At 37.1% G+C, this 25004-nt stretch overlaps 1 protein-coding gene across 1 annotated transcript in view; it reads left to right on the top strand.

Moving 5' to 3' along the window:
* Positions 1–25004, top strand: part of LOC104996790 (vacuolar protein sorting-associated protein 13A-like) — a 207917-nt gene that overhangs the window by 52452 nt on the left and 130461 nt on the right. The window contains exons 13-19 of the mRNA XM_010851154.1: positions 1733–1812; positions 3804–3869; positions 4066–4219; positions 5247–5363; positions 5443–5546; positions 12641–12808; positions 14068–14372. Coding sequence (XP_010849456.1) covers positions 1733–1812; positions 3804–3869; positions 4066–4219; positions 5247–5363; positions 5443–5546; positions 12641–12808; positions 14068–14372 — 994 coding nt within the window. The remainder of the gene's footprint in view (positions 1–1732; positions 1813–3803; positions 3870–4065; positions 4220–5246; positions 5364–5442; positions 5547–12640; positions 12809–14067; positions 14373–25004) is intronic.

A 25004-nucleotide genomic window follows, 5' to 3' on the forward strand; every position in this document is an offset into this window, starting at 1 on the left:
TATCGAAATGAATCCACCACAGGTATACATGTGTTCCCCATCCTGAACCCTCCTCCCTCCTCCCTCCCTCTGGGTCGTCCCAGTGCACCAGCCCCAAGCATCCAGTATTGTGCGTCGAACCTAGACTGGCGACTTGTTTCATACATGATATTATACATGTTTCAATGCCATTCTCCCAAATCTTCCCACCCTCTCCCTCTAAATGGAAGCTATCCTGTGAAATCTTTCGAACTCATTTAGGAGTCCCCCCTCCCCCACCCCACTACCACCCTGTGGTGAACTGATACTAAAATAAGGGAGTTAAAAACTTAAGCTGAACTCTCTGTGGGAATAAGAAAGGTGAAGAATATGCTTATATACATATCAAGGATTTGAAAGTGTCATCTTCTCTGGGAACTCATTCTCAGACAAAAAATGTCTGTTAACTGTTATAACAAAACTTCCCCTTTTCTGTGAGCCCTGGATTAAATGTGATCTCTGTATGTTGGGAAGCAGATTAAGTATTGTGGCCTGAAAACTTAGTTATTGGAAATGATTTACACATTTTTAGTTCCATACACTACACTTATTCTGTGGCCCTTCAGAACTTGTATCTGGTGAATTGTGTTATGATTATCTCTTCCTGAAAAAATTATCATACATGCAAGAAACAGAATTCTGCCTTATTATGCTTTTTACATCAAGAAAGTTTGCTCTGACAGTTGAAAAATGAGCCAACTTGATAGTGCTTTGCAGTAATCCAGAAGTATTACAGAAGTTGTTAATATTTGTTTTTTATAATTGTTTGTTTCCCTAAGAGCAAAGGGTAAGATAACCCTTGCATACATAATACAGGATATACAACTAACAGTTCCCCTATTTGTGTAATACATTTGCTTATGTTTTCTTAGAAAGAGTAGGAAGAAGCGAATACAATATTTCTTACACAAAGTAAATAATCAGTAAATAGTTGTTCAGTGAATGAATGAATGTGTGAAAAAGTGGGGACTTTTTTAAGGATTGAAATGTGATTAGCATCTGCAGTAGAAGGCTAGCTTAAATAGTAATGAACTTAAATCTGGAGGGTTCTGTGGAAATACACTGTATTTTTTCCCTCATGAGTAGTATGACTGGTTTGTAGTCCTATCTTCCAGTATCTTGTTATTGATTTCAAAGGCATAAGTAATTTGCTAATGATGGTTATAAAGACTTGACACAAAATACTCTTCTTCAGCAGTTTCCTTGATTATTTTCTTAGATTTTAAGCAGAAGCTACAATATAATTTGTAAAGACTGATAATATGGTACTCAAGTTTATTTTAATCTAAACTAATACACATAACAGCTTATTTCTCATCAACTATCTGATGTTTTTTGTATACAGTCGTTTTTAGAGATTCTGACTATTTCTGTGATTCAGGACCAGAATCGCTTCATGTCCTTTCATTGTTCCTCATAAACATTGTTTTCTCTATCTGATTGCTACTTTTTCTTACTTAACTTCCTATCTAAGTTTAGAAAAGTAAGATAATCTTTTGTAGTGTGGCATAAGAAAAGGGAATCATAAGATGGAATTACATTTGTAGATTTTAAAATAAAGGAAGAAAGACCACCTGATTTGAGTAATACAGAGATCAGAGTTCAGAACTACTACAGGAAATACTTCTTTTCCAATTCTATAATTGTTAATATTTCCTGCATTTATTTCCTATTAGTTTTTCTATGAAAGAATAATTTGAGAAATTATTTTTAGATGAAAACAAGAAACCAGTTTATTTGATTACAACACTGGATAACACAATGGAAGATCTCTTAACACTGGAATATGTGAAGGTAAGTAGTTTGATTTACATACTTGCTATGGTAAGCAAGTGGTGCTAGTGGTAAAGAACCTGCCTGCCAGTGCAGGAGACTTAAGAGATGTTGGTTTGATCCCTGAGTCAGGAAGATGGCCTGGAGGAGGGCGTGGCAACCCCCTCCAGTGTTCTTGCCTGGAGAATCCCGTGGACAGAGGAGCCTGGCGGGCTACCGTCCATGGGATGGCACAGAGTCGGACGCGACTGAAGCAACTTACCTTGCATGCAAGCGTGGTGAGGATACTGTTGAGATATTTAAATCAAGTTTTATAAGTTCAGAAATACTCAGTTTAATCTCCATCCCGATGTGATCACTGTAACTCCTAAAACTTTAAGATGTTTTATTTTGTCATCCTCTATTAGATAACTTGTGGTTTAAAACACTTAATGTATCAGGACAATAAGCAGCCCACTTTCTAAGTAGATATGACCTGCAGTTTGACTGTTTATCCCCATCAGGGAATCTACAGACTTTTTAATCTTGATGGAATTTGTTGTGGTATACTATAAAAGATGAAGCTTTCACTTGATTTCCCACGATAGTCTGAAGTTACCTAATTTTCCTGCTGTCAGTGGCTCCATTCCTTTTCTGTTGACTTGTGATAACCAAGTCATCATTTATTAAATGTTTATGGGTACTGTCATCTACATATGATTTCGCCTTTGTTTTCACTGACCTGTTTTTATATAAGTGCCACATTATTTTAATAATTATAGTACTTTATAGTAAGAATAATGTTCAGTAAGCATTATATAACTTTAAAGACCATTTTTTACTACTATTGTTGCAGTTTTTAGTGTTTGTATTGTTTATGAATTAAACAACTTTTATCAATATAAAAATGTTTCAGATCTAAATATAGCACAGAATATTTGATACCTGATGGATCATTCTGTCAGAATTTTAACATTCAGGAAGATTTGGGAAGGACCTTACAGAGTTGCGGATGATTAAATGATTGTCCTCTACGTGTGATAATATCTAAATTTCCACTCTTTTTTTTGGTGGGAATTTTTTTCTTTTTTTAAATTTACTTTTTAGTTGGAAGAAAATTGCTTTACAATGTTGTAATGGTTTCTGTCATACAACACCACAAACCAGCCATAATTATACATTTATCACCTCCCTCTTGAGCCTGCGTCCCCTCCCACCATCCCACCCGTCTCAGTCCTCACAGAATGCCTGGCTGGGCTCCGTGTGTTATATAGCAGCTTCACACCAGCTGTCTGTTTTGCACAGGGTAGTGTATATATGTCTGTGCTACTTTCTCCATTTGTCCCACTCTTTCCTTCCCCGACTGTCTGCAAGTCCATTCTCTATATCTGCATGTCCATTCCTTCCCTGAAGATAGATTCATCAGTATCATTTTTCTAGATTCCATATATATGCATTAATATATGATATTTGTTTTTTTTCTTTCTGACTTCACTCTGTATAACAGGCTCTAGGTTCATCCACCTCACTAGAACTGACTCACATTCGTTCTTTTTTTTTATGACGAATATTTCATTATATGGGCTTCCCTGGTGCAGCTCAGAGGTTAAAGCATCTGCCTGGAATTCAGGAGACCCGGGTTCCATCCCTGGGTTGGGAAGATCCCCTGGAGAAGGAAATGGCACCCCACTCCAGTACTCTTGCCTGGAGAATCCCATGGAGGGAGGAGCCTGGTAGGCTACCATCCATGGGGTCGCAAAGAGTCAGACACGACTGAGCAACTTCACTTCACTCTTCACCATATCTTCTTTATCTAGATTTCTACTCTTGGTAATAAGATAGTGTGTAGCATTTATTGAATACTTGCTCTAAACTTACCAAGTTTCTTTTGTTCTGGTGAAGCAGTTGTTTAATTATATGTATGTAAATAGCTCAAAAAATTATATAAATGTGTAGTAGGACCATTGTGTAATTGTATGTGCAGTTGTGTTCCTGTGATAATCTAACAGATTTGTATTTCTCACTTTGTGTAGGCTGAAAATAATTTACCCGCAACAATATTGAAGAATGCTTATAACAGTGTTGTGCAACTGATAAAGGTATAAGTGAATAATAATTTATTTTTCAGTTAGATACTGTATTTCTAAGCAAATGTATTATAAAAATTTTAACTGGAACTGTAAGATCCTTGAGGATAAAAATTGACTATTATAAATTGTATCCTTTATACCACAAAGAACATAGAACTGGCAAACAAATATTTGTTGTGTTACTAAAATCAGTTTTGTTCCTTAGGTGAATTTTTCCTCTTTGGATATTCATTTACATACTGAAGCACTTTTGAATACAATAAATTATTTTAATAATATCCTTCCATATTTGGAGGAAAAACCAGCCCCAGTGCATGTTGTGGAGACTGAAGACAAAGAGGAGGTTGTTAAAAAAATACGTATGTTTCTTTAAAATTCAACTTCAAATTTTTACCAAGTAGATCAATAAATTTTGGTTCTTGGCTTATTATTAACTTATGATATTGACTTCAGAATTCTGTTGCCTAGATTAATATCTGGAAAGATTCATTATGTACCAAGTTAATTTTAAAAAATATTAGTAAAGTGATAATTGCTGAAGAAAGTAGCTTTTATTTATCTAGTCATTCATTTTAGTTGACTCTGTCCATGGGATTCTCCAGGAAAGAATAATAGAGTGGGTTGCCATGCCCTTCTCCAGGGAATCTTCCTGACCCAGGGATCAAATCTGCACCTCTTCCATCTCCTGCATTGGCAGGCGGGTTCTTGACCACTAGTGCCATCTGAAAATTATAAATTTAATATAGTTAGATTTCATTAATTTAAAACCCTAATTCTGGGAAAGATTGAAGCAAGGAGGAGAAGGGGTTGACAGAGGATGAGGTGATTGGATGGCATCACCAACTGAATGGACATTAGTTTGCACAAACTCCAGCAGATGATGAAGGAAAGGGAAACCTGGCGTGCTGCAGTTCATGGGGTCTCAAAGAGTCAGAAACGACTGAATGACTGAACAAAAAAAAATTATTTTAGATTAGAAACATAGAACTAACAAAATTATAATAATATGAGTATATATTTTTAAACCAAGTGCTATTTTTAAGCAGTCAAAAGTTATAAGTTGGATAATAACAAGTATCACCTTGTTATCAGTAAATTGCCAAAGACTGATTTTACAGCTATGACTTAGTTTCACATATTATTCTCATCTAGAACTATTCTGTTTTGTCTCTGTCTACATTTGTTTGACTTTGGTTTCATTGGATTTGATTTTTTTTTAGAATTCATAACTTAGTAGGTAACATATTATTGCTTGCTTTCAATTGGCAAATCAGATGTTCCTCTAGTATTTGCATTATTGTTGTGATTTCAGTTACTTTATAAGTGTAGTAAGATAACTACTAAAAATTTTGTCTTATGTTTTACAATATGAGTTTCTTTTTGCAGCTTTAAAATCATCCAAGAATGAAGATACTATTACCTTGCAGATTTTAGCAGAATTATCATGTTTACAGATCTTTATTCAAGATCAGAAACGTAACATTTCCAAAATTAAGATAGAAGGTAACAGGATTTGATAAAAAGTGAATTCAGAACTACTAAATGAAGGAAAAGGAATTGAATGATTCTTTTTTCCCCTTAGGGCTTGATTGTGAAATCATTATGAGGCCATCAGTGACTGAAACAAATGCAAAGCTAAGGAATATAATTGTCCTGGATTCTGATATAACAGCTGTATACAAAAAGGTATGAACTTGTTTCTATTAATTAACATTATTAAATATAGTTGTCCTTTAAGATGAGTCATCAATTCAGTTCAGTCGCTCAGTTGTGTCTGACTTTTTGCGAACCCATGAACCGCAGCACACCAGGCCTCCTTGTCCATCACCAACTCCTGGAGTCCTCCCAAACCCATGTCCATTGAGTCAGTGATGCAATCCAACCATCTCATCCTCTGTCGTTCCCTTCTCCTCTTGCTCTCAATCTTTCCCAGCATCAGGGTCTTTTCAAATGAGTCAGCTCTTCGCATCATGTGGCCAAAGTATTGGAGTTTCAGCTTAAACATCAGTCCTTCCAATGAACACCCAGAACTGATTGATCTCCTTTAGGATGGACTGGTTGGATCTCCTTGCAGTCCAAGGGACTCTCAAGAGTCTTCTCCAACACCACAGTTCAAGAGCATCAATTCTTTTGTGCTCAGCTTTCTTTATAGTCCAACTCTCATATCCATATATGACCACGGAAAAAACCATAGCCTTAACTAGATGGAACTTTGTTGACAAAGTAATGTCTCTGCTTTGAATATGCTATCTAGGTTGATCATAACTTTCCTTCCAAGGAGTAAGCGTCTTTTAATTTCATGGCTGCAGTCACCGTCTGCAGTGATTTTGGAGCCCAAAAAAATAAAGTCTGACACTGTTTCCACTGTTTCCCGTCTATCTGCCATGAAGTGATGGGACCGGATGCAGTGATCTTAGTTTTCTGAATGTTGAGCTTTAAGCCAACTTTTTCACTCTCCACTTTCACCTTCATCAAGAGGCTCTTTAGTTCTTCTTCACTTTCTGCCATAAAGGTGGTGTCATCTGCATATCTGAGGTTATTGATATTTCTCCGGGCAATCTAAATTCCAGCTTGTGTTTCCTCCAGCCCAGCGTTTCTCATGATGTACTCTGCATGTAAGTTAAATAAGCAGGGTGACAGTATACAGCCTTGACATACTCCTTTTCCTATTTGGAACCAGTCTGTTGTTCCAAGTCCAGTTCTAACTGTTGCTTCCTGACCTGCATATAGGTTTCTCAAGAGGCAGGTCAGGTGGTCTGGTATTCCCATCTCTTTCAGAATTTTGTACAGTTTATTGTGATCCACACAGTCAAAGGCTTTGGCATAGTCAATAAAGCAGAAATAGATGTTTTGCTGGAACTGTCTTAGTTTTTCAGTGATCCAAAAGACCTGTACTTTTTTTCCCTCTATAATTTTATTTGTATGCATATTTAAGGTTAAAAATCCAATTTTAAAAAAGCTACAAAATGAAGTTTCTCACTCTACCCCCATTTTCCTTTCCTTTTTTGTTAACTTTGATTCCAGCGTATATTATTATTTATTCATTGTTCTATTGATATTTGGTTTCTGTTCTTTTGTTTTATGAGCATTGCTTCTGTAACTAGTCTTATACATGTCTCCTGGTATATTCTTGGACATGTCTCATGTAAGCATTTCCAGAGAGTCATGTACTCCCAGGAGCAGTGGAAGAGAGATCTGGTATTTTATTTCCATCCCAGTGCTCGAAATTGTTGTGTTAAGTTTTTTGAAGATCTGGAGTATATAATATGGTGTTTTCAGTTTGTATTTTTCTTACCAGTAATGAAGTTGCATATTTTTCATATATTTATAGACTATTTATGTTTGCTTTTCTATGAAATGTCTGTTAAACCCAGGTGCCAGCAAACTTTTTCTGTAAATAGCCAGATTGTAAGTCTTTTAGGCTTTGTGGGCCATGCAGTTTTTGTTAAAACTATTCAGCTCTGCTATTGTAATGTAAAAGTAGCCATAGATAATGTGTAAATGAATGATTTGACTGTGTTCCAATAACATTTTATTTTATGGATAGTAAAATGAAAATTTCATATAACTTGCATGTGTCACAAAATATTACTGTTATTTAGATTATTTTTAACTACTTACAGATACAAAAATCATTCTTACCTAATCCTACTGTTGATAGTTTGCTGATCCCTGATTTGATTTACCAATTTTGGGTGAAGGAATGTTAATTTTTTTCCTCATTGATTTGTAAGAAATCATTTAATATGTTCTGTATTATTCCTTGCTTAGTTTATTTTTGTTTAGAATAGTTACTCCCAGTTTGGTTATGATGTCTTTTGAGAAACAAAAGTTGTTAATTTTAATGAAGTTGAATTTTATCCTTCTTTGTTGGTTTGAGAGTGTTACGTTTTCTAAATCAATCAGTTCTCTGAATTCATAAAGGTATTCCCCTACGTCACCTTCTAAAAGTTATATGATTTTGCCTTTCACTTACATCTTTCATCCTACTTGAAACTGATTTTGTTTTAATATGATTGAGGCTGGAATCCGTTTTCACTTTTTGGACATTGGCTTCTTTTTTCCTAGCATCATTTATTTAATAGATATCCTTTTCTTACCGTGTACAGTTACTGTTCAGTTGCTAAGTCATGTTCAATTCTGTGTGACCCCATGGACTGTAGCATGCCAGGCTTCCCTGCCTGGAGTTTGCTCATACTTGTGTCCCGTTAGTTGATGATACTATTCAAGCATCTCATCCTCTGTCATCCCTTCCCCTCCACCTTCAGTCCCAGCATCGGTATCTTTTCCAATGAGTTGGCTCTTGGCTTCAAGTGGCCAGAGTATTGGAGCATCAGTCCTTCCAATAAATATTCAGGCTTGATTTCCTTTAGGATTGACTTGTTTGATCTCCTTGCTGTCCAAGGGACTCTCAATAATCTTCTCCAGGCTTGATTTCCTTTAGGATTGACTGGTTTGATCTCCTTCCTGTCCAAGGGACTCTCAGTAATCTTCTCCAGCACAGTTCAAGAGCATTAATTCTTCTGTGCTCAGCCTTGTTTATGGTCCAATTCTCACATCCGTACGTGACCACTGGAAAAACCATGGCTTTGACTGTACAGACCTTTGTCAGCAGAGTGATGTCTCTACTTTTTAACACTCTGTCTAGGTTGGTCATTGCTTTTCTTCCAAGGAGCAAGCATCTTTTCATTTCATGGCGGCAGTCACCATCTGCATTGATTTTGGAGCCCAAGAAAATAAAATTGATAAGTTAAATTTCATTCAGTGAGATTCAGGGAGATTGTTTTGTTTTGTTTGTTTTGCAGGGATTGGGGAAGACAAGAATACTTCATAGATTGTGTTGAGTATCTTCAAAGGATGCACAGTTTCTTGCTATCTTTGTAATGTTAAAAACCATCATTTCATTAAGGGTTGCAAAATGGTAATACTCTGATTCAGAATATTCAAAAAAATTTCTTCTTTATTAAATGGGAGTCTTCACCAGTTTATATGCTGACATCTTCAAAATTTTGGCTATCATAAGTTTATGCCCCAGTAGATTTCTTAGTCAGGGCTCATAGTTGTAAGAATGATACTCCATGAACGTTTATATGTTGCATTACATTTATATTTGCAAAGTACTCTGACTGGATTTTGATTCTTTAGCTTGCATTTTCTTTTCTAGATGATTTTAAGCATGTTATTCTATATTTTCTGGCCTAGTGTGAATGTTCAGTCAAACTGCTGCTGCTGAGCCTGTTGACAGTTTCACTTTCTTTCTCTTAGAAGGACTTGGTAATTTTGCCTAAATATTCAGAGCTGATTGGAAGCTTTGTGTAGGCAGGACTTTGGACAGGTGAACATAATGGCAGATTGTAGGCAGTAATGCAGTGATTTTATAGCCTCAAAACTTGAGTGTCTATAGAGTTTTTGTTTGTTTGTTTTCTTTTTCTCTCAGGCCAGTCATTTTCCTTTTAGAAAAGTATTATAAGTATAGGCCTGACAGTGTAAGTTCAGGGAGCCAGTTGGATGAAGAATGAGGGGACCTTATGTTTCACAATACAGGTTTTTACTTAAAATACCCATCTTTTAGTATGATCTTTTTATTTACCCTTTATCTATGCCTGTTGTCTCCTAGGCCACAATCTCTGCACTAAACACTGTTTTATGAAAATTTCTTCTCTTCTGTTGGACTCAAGGGAGGTAGTCATAAGTCACTCATGTGACTTATGGAAGTTATTCTGGTTTTCATTGATTAATTTAATAGTATTAGGGATATTATTGTCTACCTTCTGATAATATTTTACTGCTTATGTAGTATATCCTAGCAACACTCTACTATCAGTTCCTACTTTTGTTGCCTTTCACAGTGTTATTATAATATGTTTTACTTTTGTGTATGCTGAAAGTTCTCAGTGTATATGTACTGATTTAGGTTTAGTTTTCTTTTAGAGAAATTAATTTTTTACAAGACATATACTATCTTACCTTTATTCTAACCATTTCTGGAATTAATTTTTTCATGTAGCTTCAAAGTTCTGTTATTTTTATTTCCACCTGAAGAAGTTAATGATTTCTTATAATGCATCTCTGCTAGTTATGATTTATCTCATCTTTTGGCAGGAAGGAGGGATCAGAACTAGGGGAAAAAGCACTTTTATTTCACCTTCATTATCTGAGTGATATTTTTGCTGTGGCTGCTGCTGCTAAGTCACTTCAGTCATGTCTGACTGTGTGACCCCATAGACGGCAGCCCACCAGGCTCCCCCGTCCCTGGGATTCTCCAGGCAAGAACACTGCAGTGGCTTGCCATTTCCTTCTCCAATGCATGAAAGTGAAAAGTGAAAGTGAAGTCGCTCAGTCATGTCTGACTCTTAGCGACCCCATGGACTGCAGCCTACCAGGCTCCTCCATCCATGGGATTTTCCAGGCAAGAGTTGTGGAGAGGGGTGCCATTGTCTTCTCCAGATACTCTTGCTAGGTGTACATAATTTCTTGTCTTTATCTGACTGCCTTTCTGGATTTGTGTATAGTGTGTCTATATAGATGTAAGTATATTTTCATATTTGTCCTGTTTGAAGTTTTCTGTGCTTTTTGGATCTCTCTCTATATATTTTTTATGTCTTTTCAGGTAGTTCTTCCTACCTCCATCTCCTTCTTCCCTCACCTCCCTTTCCTCCTCCATCTCGTCCCTATTCTTCCTCTTGGGTTCCAAAAATTACTTTTAGATTCTTGTTAGAGATCATCTCATGACCTTTAGATCCTCTGTTCTTTTCCCATTCTTTTCTTATTATGTTTCATTTGTATAATTTCTGTTGACCTGTTTTTAAGTTCACTCATTGTGTCCTTGGCTCCATTGAATATAGTGATAAACCCACTGAAAGTATTCTTCATCTGCTACCCTGTTTTTAAATCTTTAATGTTTACCTTTTTTTTTTTTTTTTCTTCCATTTCTTGGCTCACATTCTTTAGTCTGTTCATTCATATTTTCCACATTTTCCATTCAAAGCACCTGCCTTATTAATGATAATAATTAAAAATCCATTGGCTGAATGTTTCAACATCTATGTTATAGGCAAGTCTTTCTGTTGATTGCTTTGTCATTCATTTTTTTTTCTTTCTTTTTGGGGTGTTTTGTAGCTAATGATTGACTGTCAGACATCATGTATAGGGTAACAGAGATGGTAATGAACAGTATTTATGTCTGAAAGTGAGTGTGCCGCCTTTTTCTGCTAATGTTTTAGCATGGGGAGTTAAATCACGTTAATGGAGAGCTGAGGGCAACAAGGTTAGTGCCTTTCCCATCGTTTTCCTGCTGGTACTTTGGGCCTTTTCCAGGGTGGAGGCTTCTCCTTTCTTTGAGGATTGTAGCAAGGAAATCTTTGGTATTCCACTGTGACCCTAGTCACTTAGGAATTCCCAACATAAAGTGCACAATGAAATGCTTACAACTGACTGAGTGTGAGCTCCTCTGTGTCTGTGACTCCCAGGGATTCTGTGTCTCCCATTATTTGTTCATAGTCAACCTTTACCATTTTATCTCAGTTCTTCTTACCTAATGTTATGGTATATGGCATCTCTTTTCTCCTGCCCCTTATCCTAGGTGAGCTGGTGCTTAAGATTCTGTCTTTCTTGAAGGTACCTTATTTTTTCTTTAGATTTCAGGCCACTTGGTTGGCTTGTAGCCTCAGATTTCTAATGGTTTTAAGAAAAGTTAAGAGGCTTCCCTGGTGGCTCAGAGGGTAAAGTGTCTGCTTACAATGCGGGAGACCCAGGTTCAGGCCCTAGGTTTGGAAGATCCCCTGGAGAAGGAAATGGCAACCCACTCCAGTATTCTTGCCTGGGAGATTCCATGGATGGAGGAGCCTGGTGGGCTACAGTCCCTGGGGTCACAAAGAGTTGAACACAACTGAGTGACTTCTCTTTCTTTCTTTAAGAAAAGTTAAAAATTTTATAGGTTGTCTGTTTTTGTTTTTCTCATTCTTAAGGTTTGCAATGACCTCTCTTCAGCATTCTGTAGCTTAGGCAGAAGCAGAATACCTATAGACTTAAGTAGAGTCTCATTTTACACCTCAGCCTTCAGTCAACTATCTCTGATTCCTAAGGTTTTTTTTGTTTCATGGTTGGAATTTGTTTACTTATGGTTCTTCAGCCCTCTGCCCTGCTTCTAGCATTTAGAAGGGTCAGGAAAACTATAACGTAGTTAAAAATTAAGTTAGTGAGTACTCTGTTTGTCTTTCAAAATATTTGTCGTTCCACATCTGCTAATATCTCCAACCATTTTTAATTTATTGCGGAGCTTGAGACGTCATACTGCTATAGGTAATTCTTATTTGGCAGTTGAGATGACTCAACAAACTAATACGGAACAGAAGTTTTGTGATAGGAGAAGACTCCTTTGAAGGATCTGGAAAATCTATTCACATACCTCAGATCAAGAAAATAGGTTATCAGTTTTGACAGTGAATGAAAAATACATTTATATGGCAGTTCTCAGTACAAAAGTATACTCACTAAATGAAAAGGTGTAGTCTGATTTTTTTTTTTTTTCTGTTTTTCCCACTAAAAAAATCTTTTGCCAAACCTACCAAATTGATTTCATCCCAAAAGGGAACTGCCACTTCTGTTTTGAATAATCTTGTGTAGATTCTAGTAAGGATGTTAGAATTGTTGTCTTATTTATACTTGGCTTGACTGTTTTGAAGATTTTCCAAATATGTGTGTATGTTTTGTTTTTATTTTTGCCCTGAAGACATTCTATCCAAAGTGGATTTTGACGATTGAAATTTTCTCTCTTTAAGGCTGTTTATATTACCGGAAAAGAAGTTTTCAGCTTCAAAATGGTTTCTTATATGGGTGCAACTGCTGGTTCTGCATACACAGATATGAATGTAGTTGATATGCAAGTTAATTTAACTGTTGGTTGCATTGAAGTAGTTCTTGTCAAAAAATTTCTGTATTCTATATTGGTAAGTATGTTAATTGATTTTTTTGTTTATTTTTGCCTACTAGTTGGAAAGTGTTTGCTGTTTCTCAAGCATAGATAAGGAATTCCTTGCTTGATTATTTCCCCCTGCTTTTTAAAAATATTCCGGGTACCGTTTATCCTGACTGAAATGTATAGTATCATTTATATACTATCATTTTTCACATGGGAATGTTCTAGTTAATTGAAATATGTATGTACATTAAATATATGTACATTTTATATATGTTATGTATATTTAATTCTTTCTTTTATGTATAATTTGTCTAAGTATTTTACCTTTCAGCTCTTACTAAAAGTGCTAAATATACAATTGAAGTCCAGTTTGGTTTCAGATAATCATTAGGAAAATTACATTTCCTATTGTAGTCTATGAATATTTGGGGCTTTGTGGGATTTAGATTTAATCCCTATGACATTTCCCTAAGGTATATAAACTCTATTTCTGCCTTTCATAGTTTGTTTTTCTTTTGCTGGCAGCTGATATTTTTTCCTGTAACTGTCATGCCTGTCTCTGACTTCACTATTCATTCCTTTAACTAAATTGTGGTATAAACTAGATAATCAGTTAGTTCAGTCAGTCAGTCATGTCCGACTCTTTGCAACCCTGTGAACCGCAGCACGCCAGGCCTCCCTGTCCATCACCAACTCCCAGAATCCACCAAAACCAATGCCCATCGAGTTGGTGATGCCATCCAGCCATCTCATCCTCTGTCATCCCCTTCTCCTCCTGCCCTCAATCTTTCCCAGTATCAGGGTCTTTTCAAATGAGTCAGCTTTTGATTCTAAATAAATAATCTTGTTGTCTCTGTGATCTTTTTAACTGAGGTTATCATGCAGTTTTTCTTGACAAACATTTTTATTACTGTTTTACCGTACAAATGTAAATAAGCTCTGTGTGCATTGAGGTTTTATAGGGAAATACAATACAATTGTTTAGCCCTTAGGAAAGTGAGATTAAAAGAGAAATAGATACCAGTGAAACATTGCAGTATCCCCACGCTGCTTTGTTCCAAGGACTAGGTTTTTATTGTTTTACTGTGTTTCTGTATCTGTATCTTTTTGTTTCCCAACTTCTATTGCAGAAGATTAAGGTTTAATGTAGACAGACTTTGAATAAATGTTGCTTAGTTGTACCAAGAGAAAGTTTTTCTTACGGAGGTAAAATCATAAATAGTGATACATTTAATAATTTCTTTCATTAATGGTAGCCTTAAGAATATAATTCTGTTTTCTTTATAGGCTTTTATAGATAATTTTCAAGCAGGTAAACAAGCCTTAGCGGAGGCAACTGTTCAGGCAGCAGGAATGGCTGCTACTGGTGTAAAAGAACTGGCACAGAGGAGTTCTAGAATGGCATTGGATGTTCACATCAAAGCCCCTGTTGTGGTTATCCCACAGTCTCCAGTTTCTGAAAATATTTTTGTTGCTGATTTTGGACTAATTACAATGAAAAATACATTCCATGTAATAACAAAGAGTCCAACCAACCCCCCACCCATTATTGATTTGATAACGATAAAGCTAAGTGAAATGCGACTATACAGGTAAGCTTTTCACCAGTATATTTATGTAGAATGCAGTCTTTTTCTAATTTTTTTTCTTTTAAAGGCTTTGGTATCTTGAGTTTTCTTTTTAGAATTGAATTTAATTTTATTATAACTATACTTAATTTTGTGGGTTTTTTTCCCCTTCCTCAAGTATTTCTTGATAAAATCAATTATTGTCTTGTAGTTTTTAAAAACCTAGAAAACACAGGAAGCTCAGCTCGGTGCTCTATAATGACCTAGAGGGGTGAAATGGGAGGAAGAGGGAGACTCAAGAGAGATGGGGGTATATGTCTACTTATGGCTGATTCACATTGTTGTATACCAGAAAGTAAATGTTGTAAATCAATTATATTCCAATAAAAAAAAATTTAGTGATTAAATAAATAAATACCTAGGAAAATATTAGATAATTAGACATGCTGTAAAATTTGTTATCTGAGGAAGTATATTTGTATTTATTGTCAGTTCTTCATAAATTAGGAGGTTATAGAAGAAATAGGAGAATTTCTAATATATTCATTCTCTCTGGAAATACAGCATGCCCAAAGTACTCTATCAGCTTTGTGCTGTGGTTCTGATATGCTAATTAAACACACACACACACACATACATATCCACACAGAGTAGAGTACAATCTTATATATTCACTCTGCATAGGATTAGTAAATAGCGGAATTAAGTGAATATCCAGATAGTTCCAAAACTTTTACTGTGCTATTTCTAATCACACATTCTAGATTTAATACCCTGTTCCTTTTACAACTGGGATTCATTTCTATTTAAACCTCTCACTTGCTCTTTTCTTTGTGTACTTTTTCTTTAATCTCATTCTATTTATTGTTTTCCTTTTATTTTTGCTGCTTCTCTTTGGCTCCTGGCATGTCTGTGTCCCTCCTGCCACTTTCCATCAATTGAACATTTTAAAAACAGCCTTATTTGAGATGTAATTAGTATATAATAGAGTATTTTTAAAAGTATACAGTTTGATAAGTTTGTGTATACACTTGTGATAATTTGAGTACAGTTATATTCTTTCTTAAATATTTGGTGGAATTCACCAGTGAAGCCACTGAGGCTGGGATTTGCTTGTGGAAGATTTGTAACTACAATTTCCATTTCTTTAGTAAGCTTGGTGCTATATGAATTATTTTATGAATGATCGTTAATATTTTTAAGAAACATGTCTTTCATCTACATTGTAGAGTTTTATGACATAAAGTTAATAATATTATTTTATTCATTAATACCTATATTGATACTATCTCCCTTATTCTTGATCTTTATAATTTATACTTTTTTATTAATTATTCTGGCTAGAGGTTTATCAGTTTTACTGCTCTTTTTTTTTTTTTCCTGTGGGATAAATGGTATCCATTATTGTTTCCCTTCCAGTTTTATTGATATCTAGCATTATATAAGTTTAAGGTATACAACATAATGATTTGACTTACATACATGATGAAATGATTACAACATAAGTTTAGTAAATATCCATCATCTTATATAGAGACAAAATTAAAGGAATAGAAAATATTTTTTCTTGTGATGAGAGTGCTTAGGATTTACTCTCTTAACAATTTCCCTATATAGCATACAACAGTGTTAATTTATCATGTTGTACATTATATCTGTAATACTTATGTATCTTACAACTGGTAGTTTGTGCCTTCTGACTACCTTTATCCAGATTGCCCTCCTCCTAACCCTTGCTTCTGGTAACCACAGATCTTAACTCCTTTTTTTATGAGTTTGTTTTGAAGTATAACTGACCTATAGAACTATGTTAGTTTCTGTTACACAACATAGTGATTCAGCATTTCTGTACATTTCAAAAAGATAGCCATGTTACATCTCTAGCTAACATCTGTGACCATACAAAGATATTACATAATTATTGACTATATTCTCCACACTATACCCATGACTCATTTATTTTGTAACTGAAAGTTTGTACCTCCTAATCTCCACTTATTTCTTTCCTCCCCCATCTCTCCTCTTTAGCAACCACTTGTTTGTTCTCTATATCAGTGACTCTTTTTTGTTATTTTGTTCTTTTGTTCTTTATATATAAGTAAAATCATGCGGTATTTATCTTTCTCTGTCTGATTTAATATCCTCTTGGACACCATGTTGTCACAAATGACAAGATTTCATTCTTTTTATAATGGTTGAGTAATATTTCGTTGTGTGCATGTGTGTGTACACACACACACACACACACACACACACACATCTCTATCCATTTACCTACTGATGAACATTTAGATTGTTCACATTTTAAATACTCAGGAGTGGAATTGCTGAGCAGGGCTAGTTCCTGACAAAGCTGGCTGCGGTGTTTGGGGTGTTGCAGAGTTGGGAGGGTCAAGGTCAGTTATTTGGATGGTTGAAGAGCTCAAGGGTTCCAGAGCTGGTGTTGGGCCACTGGTGGCAGAGCTGGTTCCTGGGCCAGCTAGGAGCTCAGGGGATCCTATAGGAGTTGGCCTGCTGTGAGTAGGTGGAGCTGTGCCCACATTCAGCCAGCTGCTTGATGTGGGATGTCCCAGCACTGGTACCTACTAACTGGTGAGTTAGGCCAGGTCCCAGTGTTATGAGCTAGAGAGAAGATTCCAAAATGGTGCTTCCTAGAGCATTGTCCTTGTGTTTGAATAAGGGCCCCAAAATGGCTTCTGTCAGTGTCTCTGTCCCCAGTGTGAGTCCCAGAAGATTCCTGCTTCTCTGGGAGGCTCGCTAATAGCAAGTTGATCTTACCCAGGCTCCTTTTAAAGAGGGATGGTATGGGGAGGGAGGTGGGAGGGGGGGTTCAGGATTGGGAACACGTGTACACCCATGGCGGATTCATGTTGATGTATGGCAAAACCAATACAATATTGGAAAGTAAAAAAAAATAGAATAAAAATACATAAGTAAATAAATTACTGCTTCTTCCCTTGATCTTAGATCACGTGAGAGTTTGTGCCCTTTAAGAGTTGAGTCTGTTTGCAACTGCTCTCTGACTCTCCCAAAAGTATGCCCCACTGGTCTTCAAAGTCTCATTCTGGGGACTTTAGATTGGGCAGCCTGATGAGGATTGTACCCCTAGTTCCTTGGGGACAACTTCTGCAGTTATAATGATCCTTCCGTTTGTGGCCTACCTGGGGGTATGGTTCTTTACTGCACTGTGTCTACCTTCCTTCTGCCTGTCTTGATCCTTTTTATATCTTTAGTTTTAAAGAGATTTTCTGCTAGTCTTCAGGTCATTCTCATTGAGAGCTGCTCTGTAAATATTTGTAAGTTTGGTGTGCCACTAAGAGGAGGTGATCTTCCAATCTTTCTATTCTCCGTCGGCCATTCCCTGGTTATCCATTCTTGAACATTCAGTTTTATTGCTTTTAAAGCACCAGCTTTTGGATTTCTCTCATCTGTCTTCTCTTTCATTGATACCTGCTTTGATATTTTTTATTCCTTCTGCTTCCTTTGATTTTAATTTTCCTCTTGTTCTAATTTTCTCTAGGTGGTGATTCAGATGACTGATTTGAATGTTTCTTTTCTTGTATATGCATTTAGTGCTGAAATTTTGGGGTTCTTCTCTGTAGCCCTGTCCTCTATGTCATTTTACCATATGATCTCTACCTGCCTTGGTTTCCCTGGATTCTCAGCTGTTTTCTTAAATCATGTACTTATTTTGGTTATTTCTTGGCTTATCCACCCCCTTGCTTTTTCAGGACCTTTAAATTATCTCAAAACAATTAAAGTTGGGGTAGTCATGGGATTCATCTCGTTTTCTTTCTTGTTCCTCAGTAATCACTGCCCATTGCCTGATGTCCTTTGTCTTGAAAATCATTTGTTAATATATTTTGTATGTGTGTCTTTGTTGCAGGGGGAGAGAGAGGAATTCTTTCAGGCAGGAGGGTAAATCTAGTTGATGTTATTTTATCTTAAATGGAAGGATAAATTTCCATCAGTGGAATATTTGGGTATTTATTAAGCATGTAATATATCCCAGGCACTGTGCTAGGAACATGAAGTATCATAGTGAGCAGTTTTTACAAGAGGTGAATAGATTGTGTGTGCATACTAAGTTACTCCAGTTGTATCTGGCTCTTTGCGACCCTGTGGACTGTAGCCCGCCAAGCTCCTCTGTCCATGAAATTTTTCAGGCAAGAAAACTGGTGTGGGTTACCATTTCCTCCTCCAGGGGATCTTCCCAACCCAGGGACTGAGCCCACATCTCCTGAGTCTGCTGCTTTGGCACGTAGGTTCTTTACCACTGAGCCACATGGGAAGCCCCATTTTGAGTGCATTATTTTTTCTAAATATTTTAAACTATAATTTTTTAAAAAATCTATTTTCCTGTTGTTAAAAACTTAAGTTGATTCATTTTTATTGTTTTAAATAGCATTATAATGCTGATTGATTTCTTTATCAATACTTACATGATTTTCTGCTCATTTCTTTAGGGTAATATGTTTCCTTCAGATGAATTCCTCGAAATAGAATTACTTGTTTATAGAGTAAACCATTTTCCCTGAAATAACTTTACTGCAAAGATGTTAATTGTAATATAAAATTAAAAAATATATATATAATACTTCTGTAAGGAAAGATGTAGAATTTAAGGGCCAGTAAGAAATCTTAAATAATCATAGAATATTTTCCTATACCTGGTATTATAAAGGTGTCAGTTTCTTATAAATTAATTTTGTATATTTAATGCACTCAATAAAAAATCACAACAGCAATTCTTTTAAAGTCTTTCAGAATTATTGTAAAGTTTTTCTGGAAATATAAATAGGGGGCAGGATGTTGCAAAGATTTTTTGAAAGAAAGAATTGAGATAGCATATGGAAGAATTATAACAATCTTAGAAGTACTACTAAAATATTAAATTTCACTAAATACTACTAAAATATATTATAACACTACAATAATTAAGATAGTGAAATAGTATAAAACTCACCAGCTGACTGTGTGGGTGCGTGAGTGTGTATCACCATTATTCATATATAACAGTCAAGCTCATTATTCATACATTCCACATTTGTGAGTGTTTCTGCTTGTTGAAACTTACGTGTAACCCCAAAATCAATATTCATGTCACTTCCACAGTCATTTTTGGGCATGCACAGAGCTAGCTGCAAGACGTTTGAGTCTCCCAAGGCCTGTGTTCCCAGCTGAGGTGTTAAAGAAGAATACCCTGCCATCTTATGTAAGCTCTTCTGCTGTAGACATGAGGGTTTTTTTTTGTTGTTGTTGTTGTTTTTGCATTTAGGGTATTTTCCTTGGTAATTTTGCTATTTAAAACGTCCCCAGAGCATAATGCCAGTAATAAAAAAACTAAAATGGAGTGAATCATATGTTAATGAATTATCTCAAGAATGATCTTAAAAAACTAAGGACAAATAACAACATAAGTACCAGTTATATGGTAGAGAAAAACTTGATAAATTAAGCACTGAAAACAGAAGGAAAATGATAAGGGAAGAATATCAGTTGGCTTTGACTGTTCAAAATATAAGTTTCTGAATATTAATTACCAAAACCAAATGCTAGCATATAGGATAATTAGCAACATCTTTAATAATCAATGAAAATCATTAGTTATTTTAAGACAGTAAGACAAAAAAAAATTAGTAAAGAACAAGACTAAATTATTCTTTTCAGGAACAATAATAGCTGCTGCTACTGCTGCTGCTGCTAAGTCACTTCAATCGTGTCCGACTCTGTGCGACCCCATAGATGGCAGCCCACCAGGCTCCTCTGTCCCTGGGTTTCTCCAGGCAAGAATACTGGAGTGGGTTGCCATTTCCTTCTGGTACCTAGCTAATAGAAATGTTCAACTTCATTAGTAATCAAGGGAATGAAAATTAATACAGTGAAATAGTATAGTTTGCCTATTAAATTTGACAGATCTTAATAATCAGTAATTCTCAATCTGGGTGCAGGGAGATAGATACTCTCATATGTTGTTTATAAATTGATATATTGATTTACTTTCTTGAATTTAGCAAATAATTAAAGAGTACATGTCATATTGTTATCATCTGAGACAGGTACTGACAGTACATCAAAGAATAAGATATAGTCCCTACCCTCATGAATCATTCTATTTGAAACTACAGACAGTGACCAATTAAATATATATTAAAGAGTGGTAGAACAGTCATTAAAAAGTAATAATGCCATTTGCAGCAACGTGGATGGACCTAGAGATTGTCATACTGAGTGAAGAAAGTCAGACAAATAAGGAGAAATATCACATGACATCCCTTAAATGTGGAATCTAAAAATAAAAAATACAAATGGACTTATTTACAAAATAGCAAGAAACTCACAGACTTAGAGAATGAATTTACGGTTGCTGGGGAGAGGGATGGGGAAAGGGATAGCTGGGGAGTTTGGGATTGACACGTATGCTCTGTTAAGTTTGAAATGGATAACTAGCAAGGATCTACTGTACAGCACATGTAACTCCGCTCAGTGTTGGGTGGCAGCCTGGATGGAAGAATGGATACATGTGTATGTATGGCTGGGTTCCTTCTCTGTTCACCTGAAACTGTCACAACATTGTTAATCAGCTGTACACCAATACAAAATAAAAAGTTTAAAATAATAAATATATAAAGTGGTAGTAAAACTCAGGATACTTGTGGTATTACACAGGAAAGGTTCAGTTCAGTTCAGTCGCTCAGTCATGTCTGACTCTTTGCTACCCCATGAACCGCAGCACACCAGGCCTCCCTGTCCATCAACTCCCAGGGTCCACCCAAACCCATGTCCATTGAGTCAGTGATGCGATCCAACCATCTCATCCTCTGTCATCCCCTTCTCCTCCTGCCCTCAGTATTTCCCAGAATCAGGGTCTTTTCAAATGAGTCAGCTCTTCGCATCAGGTGGCCAAAGTATTGAACTTTCAGCTTCACCATCAGTCCTTCCAATGAACACCCAGGACTGAACTCCTTTAGGATAGACTGGTTGGATCTCCTTGCAATACAAGGGACTCTCAAGAGTCTTCTCCAACACCACAGTTCAAAAGCATCAGTTCTTCTGCGCTCTTCTTTATAGTCCAACTCTCACATCCATACATGACCACTGGAAAAACCATAGCCTTGACTAGACGGACCTTTGTTGGCAAAGTAATGTCTCTGCTTTTTAATATGCTGTCTAGGTTGGTCATAACTTTCCTCCAAGGAGTAAGCGTCTTTTAATTTTATGGCTGCAATCACCATCTGCAGTGATTTTGGAGCCCAGAAAAATAAAGTCAGCCACTGTTTTCACTGTTTCCCCGTCTATTTGCCATGAAGTGATGGGACCAGATGCCATGATCTTCGTTTTCTGAATGTTGAGCTTTAAGCCAACTTTTTCACTCTGCTCTTTCACTTTCATCAAGAGGCTCTTTAGTTCTTCTTCACTTACTGCCATAAGGGTGGTGTCATCTGCATATCTGAGGTTATTGATATTTCTCCAGGCAATCTTGATTCCAGCTTGTGCTTCCTCCAGCCCAGCATTTCTCATGATGTACTCTGTATATAAGTTAAATAAGCCGGGTGACAATATACAGCCTTGATGTACTCCTTTTCCTATTTGGCACCAGTGTGTTTTTCCATGTCCAGTTCTAAGTGTTGCTTTCTGACCTGACCTTGAGAAATACAGATTTCTCAAGAGGCAGGTCAGGTGGTCTGGTATTCCCATTTCTTTAATAATTTTCCACACAGTTTGTGGTGATTCACACAGTCAAAGGCTTTGGCATAGTCAATAAAGCAGAAATAGATTGTTTTCTGGAACTCTCTTGCTTTTTTGATAATCCAGCAGATGTTGGCAATTTGATCTCTGGTTCCTCTGCCTTTTCTAAAACCAGCTTGAACATCTGGAAGTTCATGGTTCACATACTGTTGAAGCCTGACTTGGAGAAAATTGAGCATTACTTTACTAGCGTGTGAAATGAGTGTAGTTGTGCAGTACTTTGAGCATTCTTTGGCATTGCCTTTCTTTGGGATTGGAATGAAAACTGACCTTTTCCAGTCCTGTGGCCACAGCTGAGTTTTCCATATTTGTTGGCATATTGAATGCAGCACTTTCACAGCATCATCTTTTAGGATTTGAAATAGCTCAACTGGAATTCCATCACCTCCACTAGCTTTGTTAATAGTGATGCTTCCTAAGGCCCCCTTGACTTCACATTCCAGGATGTCTAGCTCTAGGTGAGTGATCATACCATCATGATTCTCTGGGTCATGAAGATCTTCTTTGTGTAGTTCTTCTGTATATTCTTGCTACCTTTTCTTAATATCTTCTGCTTCTGTTAGGTCCATACCATTTCTGTCCTTCATTGAGCCCATCTTTGCATGAAATGTTCCCTTGGTATCTCTAGTTTTCTTGAAGAGATCTCTAGTCTTTCCCATTCTGTTGTTTTCCTCTATTTCTTTGCACTGATCACTGAGGAAGGCTTTCTTATCTCTCTTTGCTATTCTTTGGAACTCTGCATTCAAATGCGTGTATCTTTCCTTTTCTCCTTTGCCTTTTGTTTCTCTTCCTTTTGCAGCTATTTGTAAGGCCTCTTCAGACAGCTGTTTTGACTTTTTGCATTTCTTTTCCATGGGGATGGTCTTGATCCCTGTCTCCTGTACAATGTCACGAACCTCCGTCCATAGTTCTTCAGGCACTCTATCAGGTCTAATCCCTTGAATCTATTTGTCACTTCTACTGTATAATGATAAGGGATTTGATTTAGGTCAAAGCTGAATGGTCTAGTGGTTTTCCCCACTTTCTTCAATTTAAGTCTGAATTTGGCAATAAGGAGTTCATGATCTGAGCCATAGTCAGCTCCTGGTCTTGTTTTTGCTGCCTGTATAGAGCTTCTCCATCTTGGCTGCAAAGAATATAATCAGTCTGATTTCAGAGTTGGCCATCTGGTGATGTCCATGTGTAGAGTCTTCTCTTGTGTTGTTGGAAGAGGGTGTTTGCTATGACCAGTGTGTTCTCTTGGCAAAACTCTGTTAGCCTTTGCCCTGCTTCATTCTGTACTCCAAGGCCAAATTTGCCTGTTACTCCAAGTGTTTCTTGACTTCCTACTTTTGTGTTCCAGTCCTCTATAATGAAAAGGACATCTTTTGGGGGTGTTAGTTCTAGAAGGGCTTGTAGGTCTTCATAAAACCATTCAGTTTCAGCTTCTTTAGCATTATTGGTCGGGCATAGACTTGGATTACCGTGGTATTGAATGGTTTACCTTGGAAAAGAACAGAGATTATTCTGTGATTTTTGATATTTCATCCAAGTACTACATTTTGGACTCTCTTGTTTACTATGATACTACTCCATTTCTTCTAAGGGATTCTTGCCCACAGTAGTAGATATAATGGTCATCTGAATTAAATTCACCCATTCCAGTCCATTTTAGTTGGCTGATTACTAAAATATCAATGGTCACTCTTGCTGTCTCCTGTTTGACCACTTCCGGTATGCCTTGCAAGATTCATGGACCTAACGTTCCAGGTTCCTATACAGTATTACTCTTTATAACATCGGACTTTTCTTCTGTCACCCATCACATCCACAACTGTGTGTTGTTTTTGCTTTAGCTCCATTTCTTCATTCTTTCTGGAGTTACTTCTCCACTGATCTCCAGTAGCATATTGGGCACCTACCGACCTGGGGAGTTCATTTTTCAGTGTGCTATCTTCTTGCCTTTTCATACTGTTCATGAGGTTCTTAAGGCAAGAGTACTGAAGTGGTTTGCCATTCCCTTCTCCAGTGGACCACGTTTTGTCAGAACTCTCCATCATGTTTGTCCGTTTTGGGTGGCCCTACACAGCATGGCTCATAGTTTCATTCAGTTAGACCAGCTGTGGTCCATGTGATCAGATTGGTTAGTTTTCTGTGACTGTGGTTTTCAGTCTGTCTGCCCTCTGATGAAGAAGATTAAGAGGCTTTATGGAAGCTTCCTGATGGGAGAGACTGACTGAGGGGGGAAACTGGGTCTTGTTCTGATGAGCAGGGCCATGCTCAGTAAATCTTTAATCCAATTTTCTGTTGATGGGTGGAACTGTATTCCCTCTTTGCTGTTTACCTGGGCCCAAACTATGGTGGAGGTAATGAAGATAATGGGCACCTCCTTTGGATGATCCTGTGCATATACTGCTATACTCACTGCCCGCAACCCTGAAGGAGGCCACCACCGACCCACACCTCTGCTGGAGACTCCTGGACACTCTGGGAAAGTCTGGGTCAGAGTCTTGGGGGTCACTGCTCATTTCTTCTGAGTCCTGGTGCACACAAGGTTCTGTTTGTGCCCTCCAAGAGTCTATTTCCCAGTCCTGTGCAAGTTCTGGCAGCTTTATGGTGGGGTCAGTGGTGACCTCCTCTAAGAGAGCTTAGTACCCCAGTCTGCTGAACCCAGAGCTCCAATCCCTGTGGCAGTCCACTGCTGACCGTCTCCACAGGAGACAGTCAAACACAGTCCTGACTCAGTTTCTGTGGGGACCCTGGGTCCTGGTGTGCACGAGGTTTGTTTGAGCCCTCTGAGCGTCTCTGGTGGGAATGGGGTTTCCAGCCACTATGGAGAACAGTGTGGAGATTCCTTAAAAAACTGGAAATAGAACTGCCTTATGATCCAGCAATCCCACTGCTGGGCATACACACTGAGGAAACCAG

The sequence above is a fragment of the Bison bison genome, unplaced genomic scaffold, assembly GCF_000754665.1.
Source record: "Bison bison bison isolate TAMUID 2011002044 unplaced genomic scaffold, Bison_UMD1.0 scf7180017864298, whole genome shotgun sequence".
NCBI lineage: Eukaryota > Metazoa > Chordata > Mammalia > Artiodactyla > Bovidae > Bison > Bison bison.